This window comes from Phoca vitulina, unplaced genomic scaffold (genome assembly GCF_004348235.1).
Source record: "Phoca vitulina isolate PV1807 unplaced genomic scaffold, GSC_HSeal_1.0 scaffold53, whole genome shotgun sequence".
Classification (NCBI taxonomy): domain Eukaryota; kingdom Metazoa; phylum Chordata; class Mammalia; order Carnivora; family Phocidae; genus Phoca; species Phoca vitulina.
The window spans coordinates 8,504,527-8,520,135 of NW_022589756.1; the positions used below are offsets into that span (position 1 = coordinate 8,504,527).

At 35.8% G+C, this 15,609-nt stretch overlaps 1 protein-coding gene across 1 annotated transcript in view; it reads left to right on the forward strand.

Moving 5' to 3' along the window:
• The window catches only part of FZD3 (frizzled class receptor 3), a 107,613-nt gene that overhangs the window by 31,528 nt on the left and 60,476 nt on the right, over positions 1-15,609 (forward strand). The window contains exons 3-4 of the mRNA XM_032388991.1: positions 249-445; positions 6,354-7,371. Of these exons, the coding sequence (XP_032244882.1) occupies positions 249-445; positions 6,354-7,371 (1,215 nt within the window). The remainder of the gene's footprint in view (positions 1-248; positions 446-6,353; positions 7,372-15,609) is intronic.

The window sequence follows — 15,609 nt, forward strand, 5'->3', positions numbered from 1 at the left end:
AATATCACCTCTAACTAATAAAATACACATATAGTTTCTGAAATACACCTCAGTCTTAATCAATTCAGAATCTTTAGGGATATAGAAGAGGATTTTGTTTCAAAAACCAAAAACTTTCCTTCAGAAATTTTAATAGCCTTCAGAAATTTTTAAAATGGAAAAAAAAAGAATATTGTAATATTCTATTTTGGAAGCTTTAACTTGTATACAATTCTTTCTCTAATTATTCAATTTTAACTTTTTCCTAGCCATTCCACCCAATGGTGAATCTGGATTGTTCTCGGGATTTTCGGCCATTTCTTTGTGCACTCTATGCTCCTATTTGTATGGAATATGGACGTGTCACACTTCCCTGTCGTAGGCTGTGTCAGCGGGCTTACAGTGAGTGTTCGGAGCTCATGGAGATGTTTGGTGTTCCTTGGCCTGAAGATATGGAATGCAGTAGGTGCGAAAATCATAGATTTTCATGGATCATTACTTAATGCTACAGTATGTTTAAAATTACTTGTTCTCTAATTCATCAGTTTTTCAAAACTTTTTTTGAAGTATGTATTAATCTTAATTTTGAACAGCAGTTTCATGGCCTCAGAATTGTTCATTTCCTTAGGAACTTGAAATCACTAAATGAAAAGATAGAAAAGGAAAAAACATTTCAATGAAGAAATTTTTAAAAGAATTAAGAAAAACAATCAAGACATAAAGTTGATTTTTCTTCCGTCAAAAAATTTATTTTCTGGTTATACAAGTAATGCTATTAGTAATGCAATTAGAAAATATAGAGAAGAAAATAATCATTCATTACCTCAGCATTAAATGTCTTTAATGATGACTTAGTGGAAATTAAATATCTGTATGATTTAGACGTGTTAATGACTAAAGTAGTTCTGTCAACTCTTTTTTTGTCATGAATTAACAAACCAGAATTAGGAAATGTCAGATACTTTTCAGATCACTTCCAAAATATAGATTATAAGCATTTCCTAAAGATTTGAGGATGTTTACTAGACAGTCTTATAGATTTATATGAGAGAATGTTTATTGTTAGTAATAATGTATAGAGTAATACTATATTTCTAATATAATAATGTACCTTTTTGTATTGTGAAATGTTTCAGAAATAAGGAATGATAAGATAAATGCATATGTACTATTGTTGTCTAACTTTATCCAGTCTTAACATTTTGTGATACTTGGATTAGTCACTTTTTTTTTTTTAAGAAATAATACAGGTAGAGCTGAAAGTTCCTTCCTTGGTACCCATCTTGATTTCATTCCCTTCTTTCCTCCCCAGAGATGAGGTAATAATTATGTTGACTATGTTGTTAATCATTTCTATATTTGTTTTTATACTCTTACTACATATATACAGATCTATAAACAACATTAAAATTTAAAAATATATGTATATTTATATCTGTAGGTTTGGTTCATTCCTTTTAATTGCTACGTAATGGAGTACTATATTAATATTCCATAGTTACTTAACCATTTCCTATTGATGGTCATTTAAGTTATTTCTGGGTGTTTGCTGTTATCAGTAATGCTGCAATGAACATTTTTTCTCCTTCATATTAAAATTAATTTTGTCATCTAAAAATAGCCCTTGGAGGTGGGTAAAAAGCAGGTGTTGTTACTCTCATTTGGCATTTGGAAAAACTTCAGAAATAAAACATATCAGTTTCTTATAGTCAGTTCACTGACATTTTGCTTTCTCGTATTTGTCTACTCTATTTCCCACCTGTTTAACATGTTTCCTTATCTAGTCCCATGTAACCATTCATCCACTTTATCCCCAAACATGTGGAAGTGTTTACAGCCCCTCTTTTAGAAGTCTGTTAATTTCTTGGTGTTTATAATAACAGTTATGAATTACTTGGGCAGGAACTCTATTTTATGTTTCTTGTAGCTAACTCCCATTATTTAGTGGTCTTTTTATATTAATAGTTTATATACAAGTATAGAAATCTCATTATCATATTCATTATTTTGATGGGATTAAATCTGTTTTATGTCCTCACTGTTGCCTGGCATTGACTAACTATGAAACCTTAAATTCTGGCAAACCGGTCTTTTATAACAACCTTTCATTCTTCCACATCTCTCCTATTCTTGTTCCTATTGCTCTTGAACTACCTGGACACTCCAAGACTTTGGGGTTTTTTTTCCCCTCTCCTAATATCCCTCTTCCTAATCTCATTTATTTCCTTACTTAAGCTTTGTGGTCTATCACTTGAAATGACACTCTTGCTAGCAATTTCAACTCATTCCTTCTACTGAACTTGTTCAGATTTCCAACTGGATTGATTCAACCCATTTCTTACAAATTAATTGTGCTATATATTTAAGATGTCAATCGTAGCAGTTCTGTTTGCTGTTTGTCTTTGGCAAATTTCCAGATTGGTCAACAGAATAATCTCTGTTTATTCCTCTCAGCACCTCTGTCAAATCTGTATCACTCACTTCAAACCCATATTTCACCTTTATTCTATATTTCATACTAATTCTCCTCAACCTCAGCTTGCCCTCTTTTCATGAAAATCATTTAAGCCATCATATGTGAACTATTCTGGTCTGCTATTTCTCAGACCAATTATTCTTAATTTCTTTTTTTGGATCCTCTTCCTCTTACTACCCCTTGAGTATTGGTGCTTTCCAGAGTTCTGTTCCTATTCTTTTTGATTCTTTGTGCTTTCCCAGGATGATCTCATCTCACTCATTTTAACTCTTACTCATTTGCTGCTGACTCCTACACCTAAATCTATAGCTTTGACATCTTCTTGCTGAGTTCCAAATCTGCATATCTAGCAGCCATTGGAAATCCTAGCCTGCATTTGTCTCAAATACCTCAATTTCAACATGTCTAACATTGATTTTCCTTTGCTCATTTTTTAATTCTCTGTAAGTCACCTTCTGTTCCTCCTTCATTGACCTTAGCTCCCACATCCAATCAGTTACAAACTGTATTGCTTTTATCTAACTAATTTCATATCTGTCTCATTCCCACAACCTTAACTAGCTTTATTTCTTTTTAAGATGTTTTATTTTTTTTAAGTAATTTCTACACCCAACATGGGGCTCGAACTTAGAACCTGGAGATCAAGAGTCACATGTTCTACCAACTCAGCCAGCCAGGTGCCCCTGCCTTATCTGGTTTTAATTCTGATATTATTTGAATCAACTAATATCTCTGCTCCCATTTTGACACTGCTCCTAGTCATCTTTCTAATTACCTGGGTTAGGTCTATATGAATATGTTTATTCAACAATCATTAACTCAACAAATATTAATTGGATGTGTCCTGTGTGTTAGGCATTAGTCTAGATGCTAAAGATAAGTAGTGAACAAAATATAGTGTTGGTTCTTATGGAACTAAAATTCTAGTAGTGGTGGGAGAGAGAACAAATAAATAGATAATGCCAGATGGTAATGAATGCTAATAAGAAAAAGAATAGGGTTGGGTGGAAGCAGAAGGACTCTTTTCTATGGTGATATTGGGGAAGGCCTTTTTGATAAAGAGGCATTAGAGTAGGGACCCTAACGAAATGAGAAACAAATGATCCAGATATCTAAGGAAGAATAACCTAGGCATAGGAAACAGCAGTTAGTGCAACTGCTTTGAAATGGAAGCATGCTTGGATTAGTCAAAGAACAAGGGAACCAGAGAATCTGGAGCCAAGTAAGTTAGGGAGAATGGAAGGATATCAGATCAGAAAAATACTGGCCGTAGGGTCTTTGTAGCTCTGATACGGAATTTGGATTTGACTCTTAGTGAGGTGGGAAAGCATTAGAGGACTTAGAGTAGGAGAGACATGATCATGAGCACAGGAGTGGCATGTCTGTAAAGGATCACTGACTGCTGTGTGGAAATGGAGATCAATTGGGAGACACTCCAGAAGTTCAGGGAAGAGGTATTAATATTAGGCTCAAACTGCACAGAGGCAGTGGAGGAAATGAGAAGATATGTCATAAGGTACAATGATAGAAATTGCTGGTAGATTGTGAGGTATGTATTAGAGGGAAAGGATTTCAAGGATGACCCCAAGGTTTTTGGCCTGAGCAACTAGAAGAATGGAATTACCACTTATGGAAATGGGGAAACTTAAGGAGTAGAAATCAAGAGTTTGGTTTTTGGAAAGGTTATAGAGTGAAGTATATATATATTGAGTGGCAATTGGGTATACAAACACAGCCATAAAAGCATAAAGTATAACTTTACATGGTTTTAAATTTTGTATCACTGTTCTCTCTGTCTGTCTTCTGCAACATGCTTATCTCTCCGACCTGATCTCCTGTCACAAGTCATGCCCACTTCATGCTCCAGCAATATTAAACTACCCTGTTCAAATCTCTTTGCCATTGCTTGCATTTCTTGCTAGAATACTGATTGGCATACCACCGGAACTGTCAAATACTGACTCAAAATCCTGTATTTGAGGGTCTTATTTTATGAAGTCTTTCATAATCTCATCCTTTGGAAGAATTAATCCTTTGTATTATTTTTATACTTTATATAGAGTTTGTTTGTTCATATATCCCACTGCTGAATTTTGTATTTACAAGTTTGTATCTCCTTTTAGACTGCAGGATAGAAAGCCTGGTTTTTTGTCTTTTTATGTTTAATGCCTGACATACTGCAGGATATAAACAAATGCTTAAATGCAATAAGTTTCTCTCATTTAGATTTATAATTCCAAGTCCAGTGAAGAAAATGGATTATATTAGAAAATAAAAGATTAATCAGCTACAGCATAAGGTTATGCATGTTTTTGTCAAACTTAATATCAACGATGGTTTCTTAGAAACTATTTGATGCATATAAACTGTTAGACATCTAGCTAGTGGGAGTCTGAAGGCTTAGGAACTGATACAGGCAAGACAATTGAAGATGCAAGAAGTTCATGAGAATGGTATCCTTACTCATGTCTGCACCACAAACCCGTTTTATTTGTCCTGCAGCTGTGATACTTTCTCAAGTCTGCAGATCTTGTCCCTTTGGAGACTTGCTAAAATGCAAATTTCTGGGCCCTCACACAGGTATACTGTAATATGATTTGTGGTGGTGGGAAGCAGGAATTTTCTTATTTATTTATTTTAAAGATTTTATTATTTATTAGAGCAAGAGAAAGAGCACAAGCAAGAGGACAGAGGGAGAGGGAGAAGCAGGTTCCCTGCTGAGCGGGGAGCCCGACACGGGGCTCGATCCCAGGACCCCGGGATCATGACCTGAGCTGAAGGTAGATGCTTAACTGACTGAGCCACCTAGGCGCCCCAAGAATTTTTATTTTTATTTATTTTTTAAAAGATTTTATTTATTTATTTATTTGAGAGAATGAGAGAGAGAGAGAGAGAGCACAAGTGAGGGGGAGCAGAGAAAGAGGGAGAAGCAGACTCCCCTCTGAGCAGGGAGCCCGACTTGGGGCTTGATCCCAGGAGTCCTGGATCATGACCTAAGCCGAAGGCAGGCACTTAACCAACTGAGCCACCCAGGTGCCCCTGAACTTTTATTTTAAAAACAATATTAAGTTTTTCTTATGTACACCAAAGTTTGAGAATAACTGAGTTAGAGAATGTAATGGATTGGAGAGAAATTAGGGGTGGTAAGAAAGAAGTAGTTCACATTAGAGACCTTAGAAGGACTGTAATTAATCAATATGCTAAGCAGGGAGCAAATATAAAATGGGAAGAAAAGACCTAAAAACTCAGCCACTTATAAGAATTTTTTATTGCTAATGTAATTCAAAACACCGTGGGCTATGCATTTGGGAAAGATTTTTTAACATTTCTGCTTAAGGAAGTTCCACTGAATCTAAGGTAACTAGTTAAAGATTGAGAAAAAGCTACTCTTTTGTTAGAGCTATGTATTCATTTCTTTTATAATAATCTATATATTTTAAAATCTTATTTTAAAGTGTGTGTCTTAAATACTCTCTATATACAGTGTTACTTGTTGATGGCTATTTTAGACTATTTTAATTAAAAGAATACTCTTTGGAGCACCTGGCTAGCTCAGTTAGAAGAGCATGCAACTCTTGTTCTCAGGGGTTGTGAGTTCAAGCCCCATGTTGGGAGTAGAAATTACTAAAAAAAATAAATAAACTTAAAAAAAGTATTGTTTTTGAAGCCAAAACTAAATTAAGTATAAAACCATATCATTTTTTGATCAACAGTGGACAGTCTAATTGTATGGCCCATAAACAAGAATCAACATTTACTTTATTCCTACTTAATGTAATTGTACTCCAAGGATATTAGAATGAATAAGGTCATGAGTGCTAAATTTGGAAATCCAAATTGTTAAGTATCAATAGACTTCCCAATAAGTGAAAATGGTTCTCATCTTGTATTTTTTTAGGTTCCCAGATTGTGATGAGCCATATCCTCGACTTGTGGATCTGAATTTAGCTGGTGATCCTACTGAAGGAGCTCCAGTGGCAGTGCAGAGGGACTATGGTTTTTGGTGTCCTCGAGAGTTGAAAATTGATCCTGATCTTGGTTATTCTTTTTTACACGTGCGTGATTGTTCACCTCCTTGTCCAAATATGTACTTTAGGAGAGAAGAACTTTCATTTGCTCGATACTTCATAGGATTGATTTCAATCATTTGCCTCTCTGCCACGTTGTTTACTTTTTTAACTTTTTTGATTGATGTCACAAGATTCCGTTATCCTGAAAGACCTATTATATTTTATGCTGTCTGCTACATGATGGTATCATTAATTTTCTTCATTGGGTTTTTGCTTGAGGACCGAGTAGCCTGCAATGCATCTAGCCCTGCACAGTATAAGGCTTCCACAGTGACACAAGGATCTCATAATAAAGCCTGTACCATGCTTTTTATGGTACTCTATTTTTTTACTATGGCTGGCAGTGTTTGGTGGGTAATTCTTACCATCACATGGTTCTTGGCAGCTGTGCCAAAATGGGGTAGTGAAGCTATTGAGAAGAAAGCATTGCTATTTCACGCCAGTGCATGGGGCATCCCTGGAACTCTAACTATCATCCTTTTAGCGATGAATAAAATTGAAGGTGACAATATCAGTGGCGTGTGTTTTGTTGGCCTCTACGATGTTGATGCATTGAGATATTTTGTTCTTGCTCCCCTCTGCCTGTATGTGGTAGTTGGAGTTTCTCTCCTCTTAGCTGGCATTATATCCCTAAACAGAGTTCGAATTGAAATTCCATTAGAAAAGGAGAACCAAGATAAGTTGGTGAAGTTTATGATCCGGATTGGTGTTTTCAGCATTCTTTATCTCGTACCACTCTTGGTTGTAATTGGATGCTACTTTTATGAACAAGCTTACCGTGGCATCTGGGAAACAACATGGATACAAGAACGCTGCAGAGAATATCACATTCCATGTCCATATCAGGTAAGGGAAACCTTGTTCTAAATTTCAGAATGTGTGATAGTGAAAAAGCATATTACTGTGAAGATCTAATCTTAGCTAGTTTTTAAAAAAAAACTGTTTATGAACCTGTACATTAAAATTTTAAAGATAATGAACAAATATATTGTAGAAAGAATGTAATATACATGTTTCTATAAACCTCTTCCATTTAAAAGATGACTTTTACAAGTCTAAGCTATGGGCTTTTAAGCAATTTACTTCTGTTGTCACAGAACAGTTTGCTTGGGGATTGTTTAGAAGTCTACAGGTTTGAGGGTGAGAAGCTCTTTACCAATTGGTAAAAATGCATTGTCTTTTGTGAAAATTTTACTGATGGCCAGAAGAGGAATTGTTTTAACTGTTTTGCAAAAGTAATAGAATGCAATTGTATAAACTAGTTCATCTCTTAATTGGTCTTGGTTTTTCTTTTTTGCATACTGAATATTTTATGATTTACCTTTGAATTTAAACAGGTCAGATAATCATAGTGACAGAATCATAGAATTTTAGGTCTAGAAAGAACGTTAGAGGTAATTTATTCAATTTTCCTCGTAATTTAGAGTTCTTAAACATCTCTCTCGTCGGGCTTAGAAATGTTAAGTGACTTGCTTATATCCAGACTGGGATTTAGTGTTAGGAGAGGAATGTAGCAAGGAAAGTAGTTCAGAATAGTTGATGCTAAGTATTTCTCTATCTTAAAACCTTCTCTAGAACCTGTGCCCCTAGCTATCATCCTCTCTTCCTTTTAAGATAAGTTTTCTCGAAAGAACAGTCTCCATTGCTGTCTCCTGTTCACGTTCCAGGTTAGCTGTTAAAAGGGCACCAGCCATCCTTTCATCTTTCCTGACTGTTAAGGTTTAATTACCTTTTTTAAAGTATTTATGTATTATAGATAATTCTTGTTTGTCTCTTTCTCCTGCTAGACAGTGAAGTCTTTGAAAGCAAGAACTTCTTTTTCATATTTTCATATTTTTTGAATACATATTCTATAGGTTAGTGGATGATAACATTGAGAATGTGGCTATGTAGATGGAGAAAAGACATTTTTAAGAAATGGTAGGGGTGCCTGAGTGGCTCAGTTGGTTGAGCGTCTGACTCTTGGTTTTGGCTCAGGTCATGAATTCAGGGTTGAGATTGAGCCCCCTGTGGGCTCTGTGCTCAGCGGGGTGTGTCCTTGAAATTCTCTCCCTCTCCCTCCTCTGCCCCTGCCCCACACCTCTCCCACACCCCTCACTCACTCTCACTCTCTCTCTCTCTCCCTAAAATAAATAAATAAATCTTAAAAAAAAAAAAAAAAAAGAAATGGTAACAGTGGTACCACGGACAAGGAGTATGTGATTAGCACATAATCAATGCTGATAAATATTTTTTTTTAAGATTTTTTTTTTATTTATTCATCTGAGACACAGAGATACACAGAGAGAGAGAGAGAGAGAGAGAGAGCATGAGCAGGGAGAGAGGCAGAGGGAGAGGGAGAAGCAGGCTCCCCGCTGAGCCAGGAACCCGATGTGGGGCTCGATCCCAGGACCCTGGGATCATGACCTGAGCCGAAGGCAGACAAGCTTAATCATCTGAGCCACCCAGGCACCCCAATGCTGATAAATATTTAATGACTGAGAATGCCAATTTATTATTGTATAAGTATTAGCTATGGGCTTTTAAAAAACAACTTATATTGAGAGACCAGAAAAAATGAATGATTGAAATTGAATTTCTTGACAGAATGACTTATTAAAAACTCTTGGCTCAGTTGGTTAAGCGACTGCCTTCGGCTCAGGTCATGATCCTGGAGTCCCTGGATCGAGTCCCGCATCGGGCTCCCTGCTCGGCAGGGAGTCTGCTTCTCCCTCTGACCCTCCCCACTCTCATGCTCTCTCTCTCTCATTCTCTCTCTCTCAAATAAATAAATAAAATCTTTAAAAAAAAAAAAAAAATAAAAAAAAAAAAAAAAAAAAAAAAAAAAAAAAAAAAAAAAAAAAAAAACTCTTAATATGAGTTTTCAGGCCTGAAGCTAAGTAATGGAATTTTGCCTCTAATGAGAGAGAAAGAGATGGTTGAATTACATCATATGCTTCTTTATATAAGTTATCTAAGATTCCAGATATATATTATCTGAGGACTACTGAAAAATAATGTTTGATTATAAAATAACAATCTAAAAAATACCAAACCTCAAATATATAAATTGATAGAGTAGTTGGGATGCCACTATTTTCAGGACATTCCTAGAATTCTTTCAGCATCTTTAGAACCAGTGTGAGCTGCACAGAAATATGTATGTGTGTATATGCTTTTTTTTTTTTGTGGTCATGGGTTAAAAGTGTTTTTAATTTCCAACATACAGAAATAACATTGGAAATTAATTATTTATGATATACTGAAAAGAATAGAGAATGACATTATAACAGTAACATGGTAATTAAGCTTTAAACTCTGGAGCACAAATCCTGGCTTCATATCTTACTTTCACTATTTACTAACTTCATAATCTTAGGCCAGCTTCACTTCTCTGCTTTAATTCCTCATCTGTAAAATGAGTAATAGAATCTAATAGTATTAAAATAATAATAGATAGTATTAGAAATAAGCAGAATCTACTTCCTCGGGTTGTTCTTAGTATACATGCACGCGTTTAGAAGAGTGCCTACTACATAATAAGTAGATGTTAACTCTCATTCATTTTCTTCATTTATTATTGTTTCTGGTGTTATTTACATACATACATATATATAAATATGGGATTCTAAAAACCATCCACTACCGAGCTTTACCAAATGCCATATTTGCTTCAGACTTTCATTTATTTATTTTAAAATTTTAAGTAAGCTCTACACCCAGTGTGGGGCTTGAACTCTACCCTGAGATCAAGAGTCTCACACTTTAATGACTGAGCTGGCCAGGTGCCCCTTGCTTCAGACTTTTAAAAGAAATCTTTACAGATTTGGCTGAAGCTCCCTATGTACCCTTCCCCAGTCCTGTTCCTCTTACTCCCTGCCCAGAGGTAACCATCATCCTGAATTTGGAATATACCATTCCCATGAAAGTCTATACAACCTACCAATATGTATGTAACTGCGGAAAAACTGTTTTACAAAAATATGTAATACAATGATACCATACTATACATGTTTCTGTAACTTGATTTTTTAACTTAACATTTAGTTTTTGAGATGTATTTATATTAATGCTGTAGCTCTAGTCCATTTTTATTTATTATTAAGATTTTATTTATTTGAGAAAGAGCACGACGTTGGGGGGAGGGCAGAGGGAAAGGGAGAAATAGACTTCCTGCTGAGCAGGGAGACCGATGCGGCTCCATCCCAGGACCCTGGGATCATGACCTAAGCCAAAGGCAGACGCTTAACCTACTGAGCCACCTAGGGGCCCCTCTAGTTCATTTTTAAAAATGTGTTTCCTTTTAAGGAAGTTTATATTATAAAATGTTTCAAATATATAGAAGTATAGTAAATACCGTAGCAAACACCTGTGCACTCATATCCAAACTGCCTTGAAATCTTAACATTATATCTGTCTTTCTGTTTTGCTGGCTGGCTAACTATCATTAAACACACAGCTGATGCCTGCCTCTGTTCCCTTAGGTATTCACATTCTTTTTCCTCTCCCTCCCCAGAGGTAACCCTTCTCATAAAGATGGTGGTTTTTCATTCTTCCCAATATTTTTATATTGTGGCTGAGTATTTACAGATCTGTAAAACTTGGTATTTGCAAGTTTTAAAAATCCATTAAGTGAAATCATTCTGTAGCTTGCTTTTTTTCACTCAGTTTTATGTGTGTACTACTAATTTGTTCATTTCAACTGCCTAATATATAAATATACTGCAATTTATTCACTCATTCTTTTATGAACATGTACTTTCCAACTTTTTTTGCTGTTATAAACCATTTTGCAGTGAACGTTCTTATAATATCTATCTTCCTTGCACATGTCCAAGAATTTCCATGAGGTATGTACCAGAAAGTGAAATTGTTGCATTGTAAGATCCATCATCAAACCACATGGTTATTTTAATTTACACTCACAGTTGAGTATGAATTTCCCATTTTTCCCCATCATGGTGTTCTCAGGCTTTTAAGTTTTGCCAGACTTTAAAACAGTATCTCAATGCCATAGTAATTTTTATTCCCCTTTTAAGGTTGAACATGTTTTCATAGGTTTATTGGCCATTTGGGGTTTCTATTCTGTGATTTCACTCATTTGCTACTTTGTCCATTGCTCTGTTAGGTTATTTGCTTTATTTTATTTATTTATTTTTTTTAAAGATTTATTTATTGGGCGCCTGGGTGGCTCAGTTGGTTAAGCGACTGCCTTCGGCTCAGGTCATGATCCTGGAGTCCCTGGATCGAGTCCCGCATCGGGCTCCCTGCTCGGCAGGGAGTCTGCTTCTCCCTCTGACCCTCCCCCCTCTCATGTGCTTGCTCTCTCATTCTCTCTCTCTCAAATAAATAAATAAATAAATCTTAAAAAAAAAAAAAAAAAAAATAAAGATTTATTTATTAATTTGAGAGAGTGAGTGAGTGGGCGTGAGCAGGGGGAGGGGCAGAGGGAGAGAGAGAATCTGAAGCAGATTCTGTGCTGAGTGAGGAGCCCGATGTGGGGTTCCATCCCAGGACCCGAGGTCATGACCTGAGCCTCAAGAGTCAGATGCTTAACCACCTGAGCCACCCAGGTGCCCCTAGCAATTTTTAAAATTTGATTTTTGACTCATATCTCTAATCCCTTGAAATATATTTTTTCTACATTATGAAGAACATAATTTTATTTTTCATATGAATAAGCACTATGCTTTCTGCACCATTTATCAAATAGCCCATCTAAATTGTAATGCAACCTCTGTCATATTCAAGTTCCATTTTTAGGCTCTCTCTTTTGTTCCATTGGTCTATTTCTATAACTTTGTGTTAATCCACATTTCCCCTACCTTGCTCTTCAAAATTATGTTAACCATTCTTGCCACTTTTGTATATGAATTTTAGAATCCGTTTATCCATGTAAAACATAAAACACTGTTGGCATTTTGATTGAAATTATTTTTTATTTTAAGTGAACTTGGGGGAAATTGCCATCATTGTAATACTGAGTTTTAATATTTTTTTGTTTATTTATGTATTTATTCATTTATTTGTTCCTGGTACCTTACAGTTTTTGTTGCAATTGTAAATGGGATCTTTTCTCTATTATGTTTTTAAATTGATTATTGTTGGTGTACAAGAATGCCATTAATTGAATACATATATTGATCTTATATTGAGCATCCCTGCTGAACTCTTTTATTCTAATTGTGTGTAAATTCTTTTCTATATTCTTTGTAGAAGTACTTGTCTGCAAATAAGAACAGATTTGTCTTTTCGTTGCTTTCCAGTTATGTTTTAAGATTTTGCTTCTATACTCGTAAGTAAGATAGATTGTGATAATGTTTTCTTTTCTTGTATTGTCCTTGTCCAGTTTGGGTATCAAGGTTATAACAGCTTCATAAAGTGAGGTTTTGTTTTTTTTTTTCTTTTTAATTCTCAATTTTTACAGTAAGTAGGTTTGCTCTTTGAAATGGTTGGTATATCCTCCTCTTAAAAACTCTGTCCTAGGGGCGCCTGGGTGGTTCAGGCATTAAGCGTCAGCCTTTGGCTCAGGTCATGATCCCAAGGTCCTGGGATCGAGCCCTGCATCGGGCTCCCTGCTCGGCGGGAAGCCTGCTTCTCCCTCTCCCATGCCCCCTGTTTGTGTTCCTGCTTTCACTCTCTCTCTCTCTGTCAAATAAATAAATAAAATCTTAAAAAAAACAAAAAACTCTCTCCTAGGATCTTTAAAGCTAGGAGAGAGAAGTTGTGGAAGACACTAGGTTTTTTAAACTATTATTTCAATTTCTTAAATAGTAATAGTTTTATTCAGGTGTTTTATTTCTTAAAAGGCATTTTGTGAATTTTACTTTTAGAAGATTATTTTATCTAACTTTTCAAATACATTAGTATCAAGTTATTCATATATTTTTTGTTTTGTAAATTTTTACCATTTTTTTGTTTCTCACGTATGTTCTCTTTATCCCACCTTGATCGATCTTGCTAGAGGATTATCTTTTTAATTCAGTTATTTCTGTTCTTATTTTCTTACTAATGCTTCTCTTAGAATTGCTTCATTTTTCTAAATTCTTAAAAGGTTAACTCATGCATTTTCAGTATTTCTAAATTTTTAAAGTGCATTTAATAGTCATTTTAAGTTTAACCAAAGATCTTTTATTAACCATGTTGATTGTTCATTCATTTTGTTTCCCATACTTGGCTTCAGGCATCTTTGTGATTTATTTATTTACTTATTTTGGGGGGAACCTTTTATTAGTTCAAGTTAGGAAATCGCTTAGCTTTTTTTTTTTTTATTGAAGTTTTCCTAAACCTAATGAAAGAACTGTTTTTCACACTAGCACCTCATGGATTAATAATACTCATATACAGACGTTGTTGTTGTTTTTAATTTCCTGCAGTATGTATTTTTTTCCCCCAGAGTTAGTATTAACCTTTTTCTTCAGCACAGTAGTTCAGAGGCTGTTCTGGAAGATAGTGCAGGTACAATTAAAGCTTTATTGTGTGTGTGATCCTATTAATTTCCTTGTGACTCCTGCTTTTCAATCTTGCTTAAGTAATAGATGTTGAATTAAATCTGGCTTGTTTAAGGGGCACCTGGGTGGCTAAGCGTCTGCCTTCGGCTCAGGTCATGGTCCCAGATCGAGCCCCGTGTTGGGCTCCCTGCTCAGCGGAAAGTCTATTTCTCCCTCTCCCTCTGCCCCTCTCCCACTCTTGTGCTCTCTCTCTCACTGCTCTTTCTCTCTCAATTAAATAGAAATAAAATCTTTAAATCTGGCTTGTTCAAAAAAAAAAAGAAAATGCTGTAGGGGTGGGCACCTGGGTGGCTCAGTCAGTTGAGTGTCCTCTGATTCTTGATTTCAGCTCAGGTCATGATCTCGGGGTTGTGGGATGGAGCCCTGCACCAGACTCCACACCTATGCACCAGACTCCATAGGGAGTTTGCTTAAGATTTTCTTTCTCCCTCTCCCTCTGCCCCTCCCACCCCCAAAAAAGAAGAAGAAAGTGCTGTAAACATGAACTCTTAATTGTATAAACTTCATTGTGGTTAAAACCTATTATCTTACTTGATATCCACAACAGTCTTATGAAATAGATAGTATGGCTTCATTTCTGCCAATTGAATGGGAGGAAGTTGAAGCAGTAAGAAATAATATGGCTTATACAGAGTCACATTAACAAAGTGTTGGGCTCCTGGGTGGCTCAGATGGTTAAGCATCTGCCTTCAGCTCAGGTCATGATCTCAGGGTCCTGGGATCGAGTCCCGCATCGGGCTCCCTGCTCCTTGGGAGCCTGCTTCTCCCTCTGCCTCTCTCTCTCTGTCTCTAATGAATAAATAAATAAAATCTTTAAAAAAAAAAAAAAAGTGTATCGGGGTCAGCAATCTATAGCCCACTGACAAACAATAGGGCCAGCCACGTAGGTTGGATTTTTTTTCTTTTTTAATTGTAGTAAAATATCCCCATTAAATGATAACGATAAGATTTACCATTTTAACCATTTTTAAGTGTATTGTTCTGTGGCATTAAATACATTCACATTGTTGTGCAGCCATCTCTATCTCCAGAAATTTTTTTATCTTCTTTTTTTTTTTTTTTTTAAAGATTTTATTTATTTATTTGACAGAGAGAGAGACAGCGAGAGCAGGAACACAAGCAGGGGGAGTGGGAGAGGGAGAAGCAGGCTTCCCGCTGAGCAGGGAGCCCGATGTGGGACTCGATCCCAGGACCCTGGGATCATGACCTGAGCCGAAGGCAGACGCTTAACGACTGAGCCACCCAGGCGCCCTCCAGAAATTTTTTTATCTTCTTAAACTAAACTCTGTACCCATCAATCAATAACTCCCATTCTTCCCTGCCTCCCAGCCTCTGGCAGCCATCATTCTACTTTATGTCTCTATGAATTTGGCTAGTCTAGGTACTTCATATAAGTGGAATCATAAAATATTTGTCCTACTTTATGATTTTTTAATATTCAAATATTAGAATTTTTATATTAGTTTTAATTCAGAATTTTACCTTAGAGGAATCTTCTACAGACTTGTAAATTGAGCACCAGAGATACTAAATTCCTATTTGAAGTCATATCCACACGTAATTGAACAAGATTTGCTATCACTGAGAATACCTA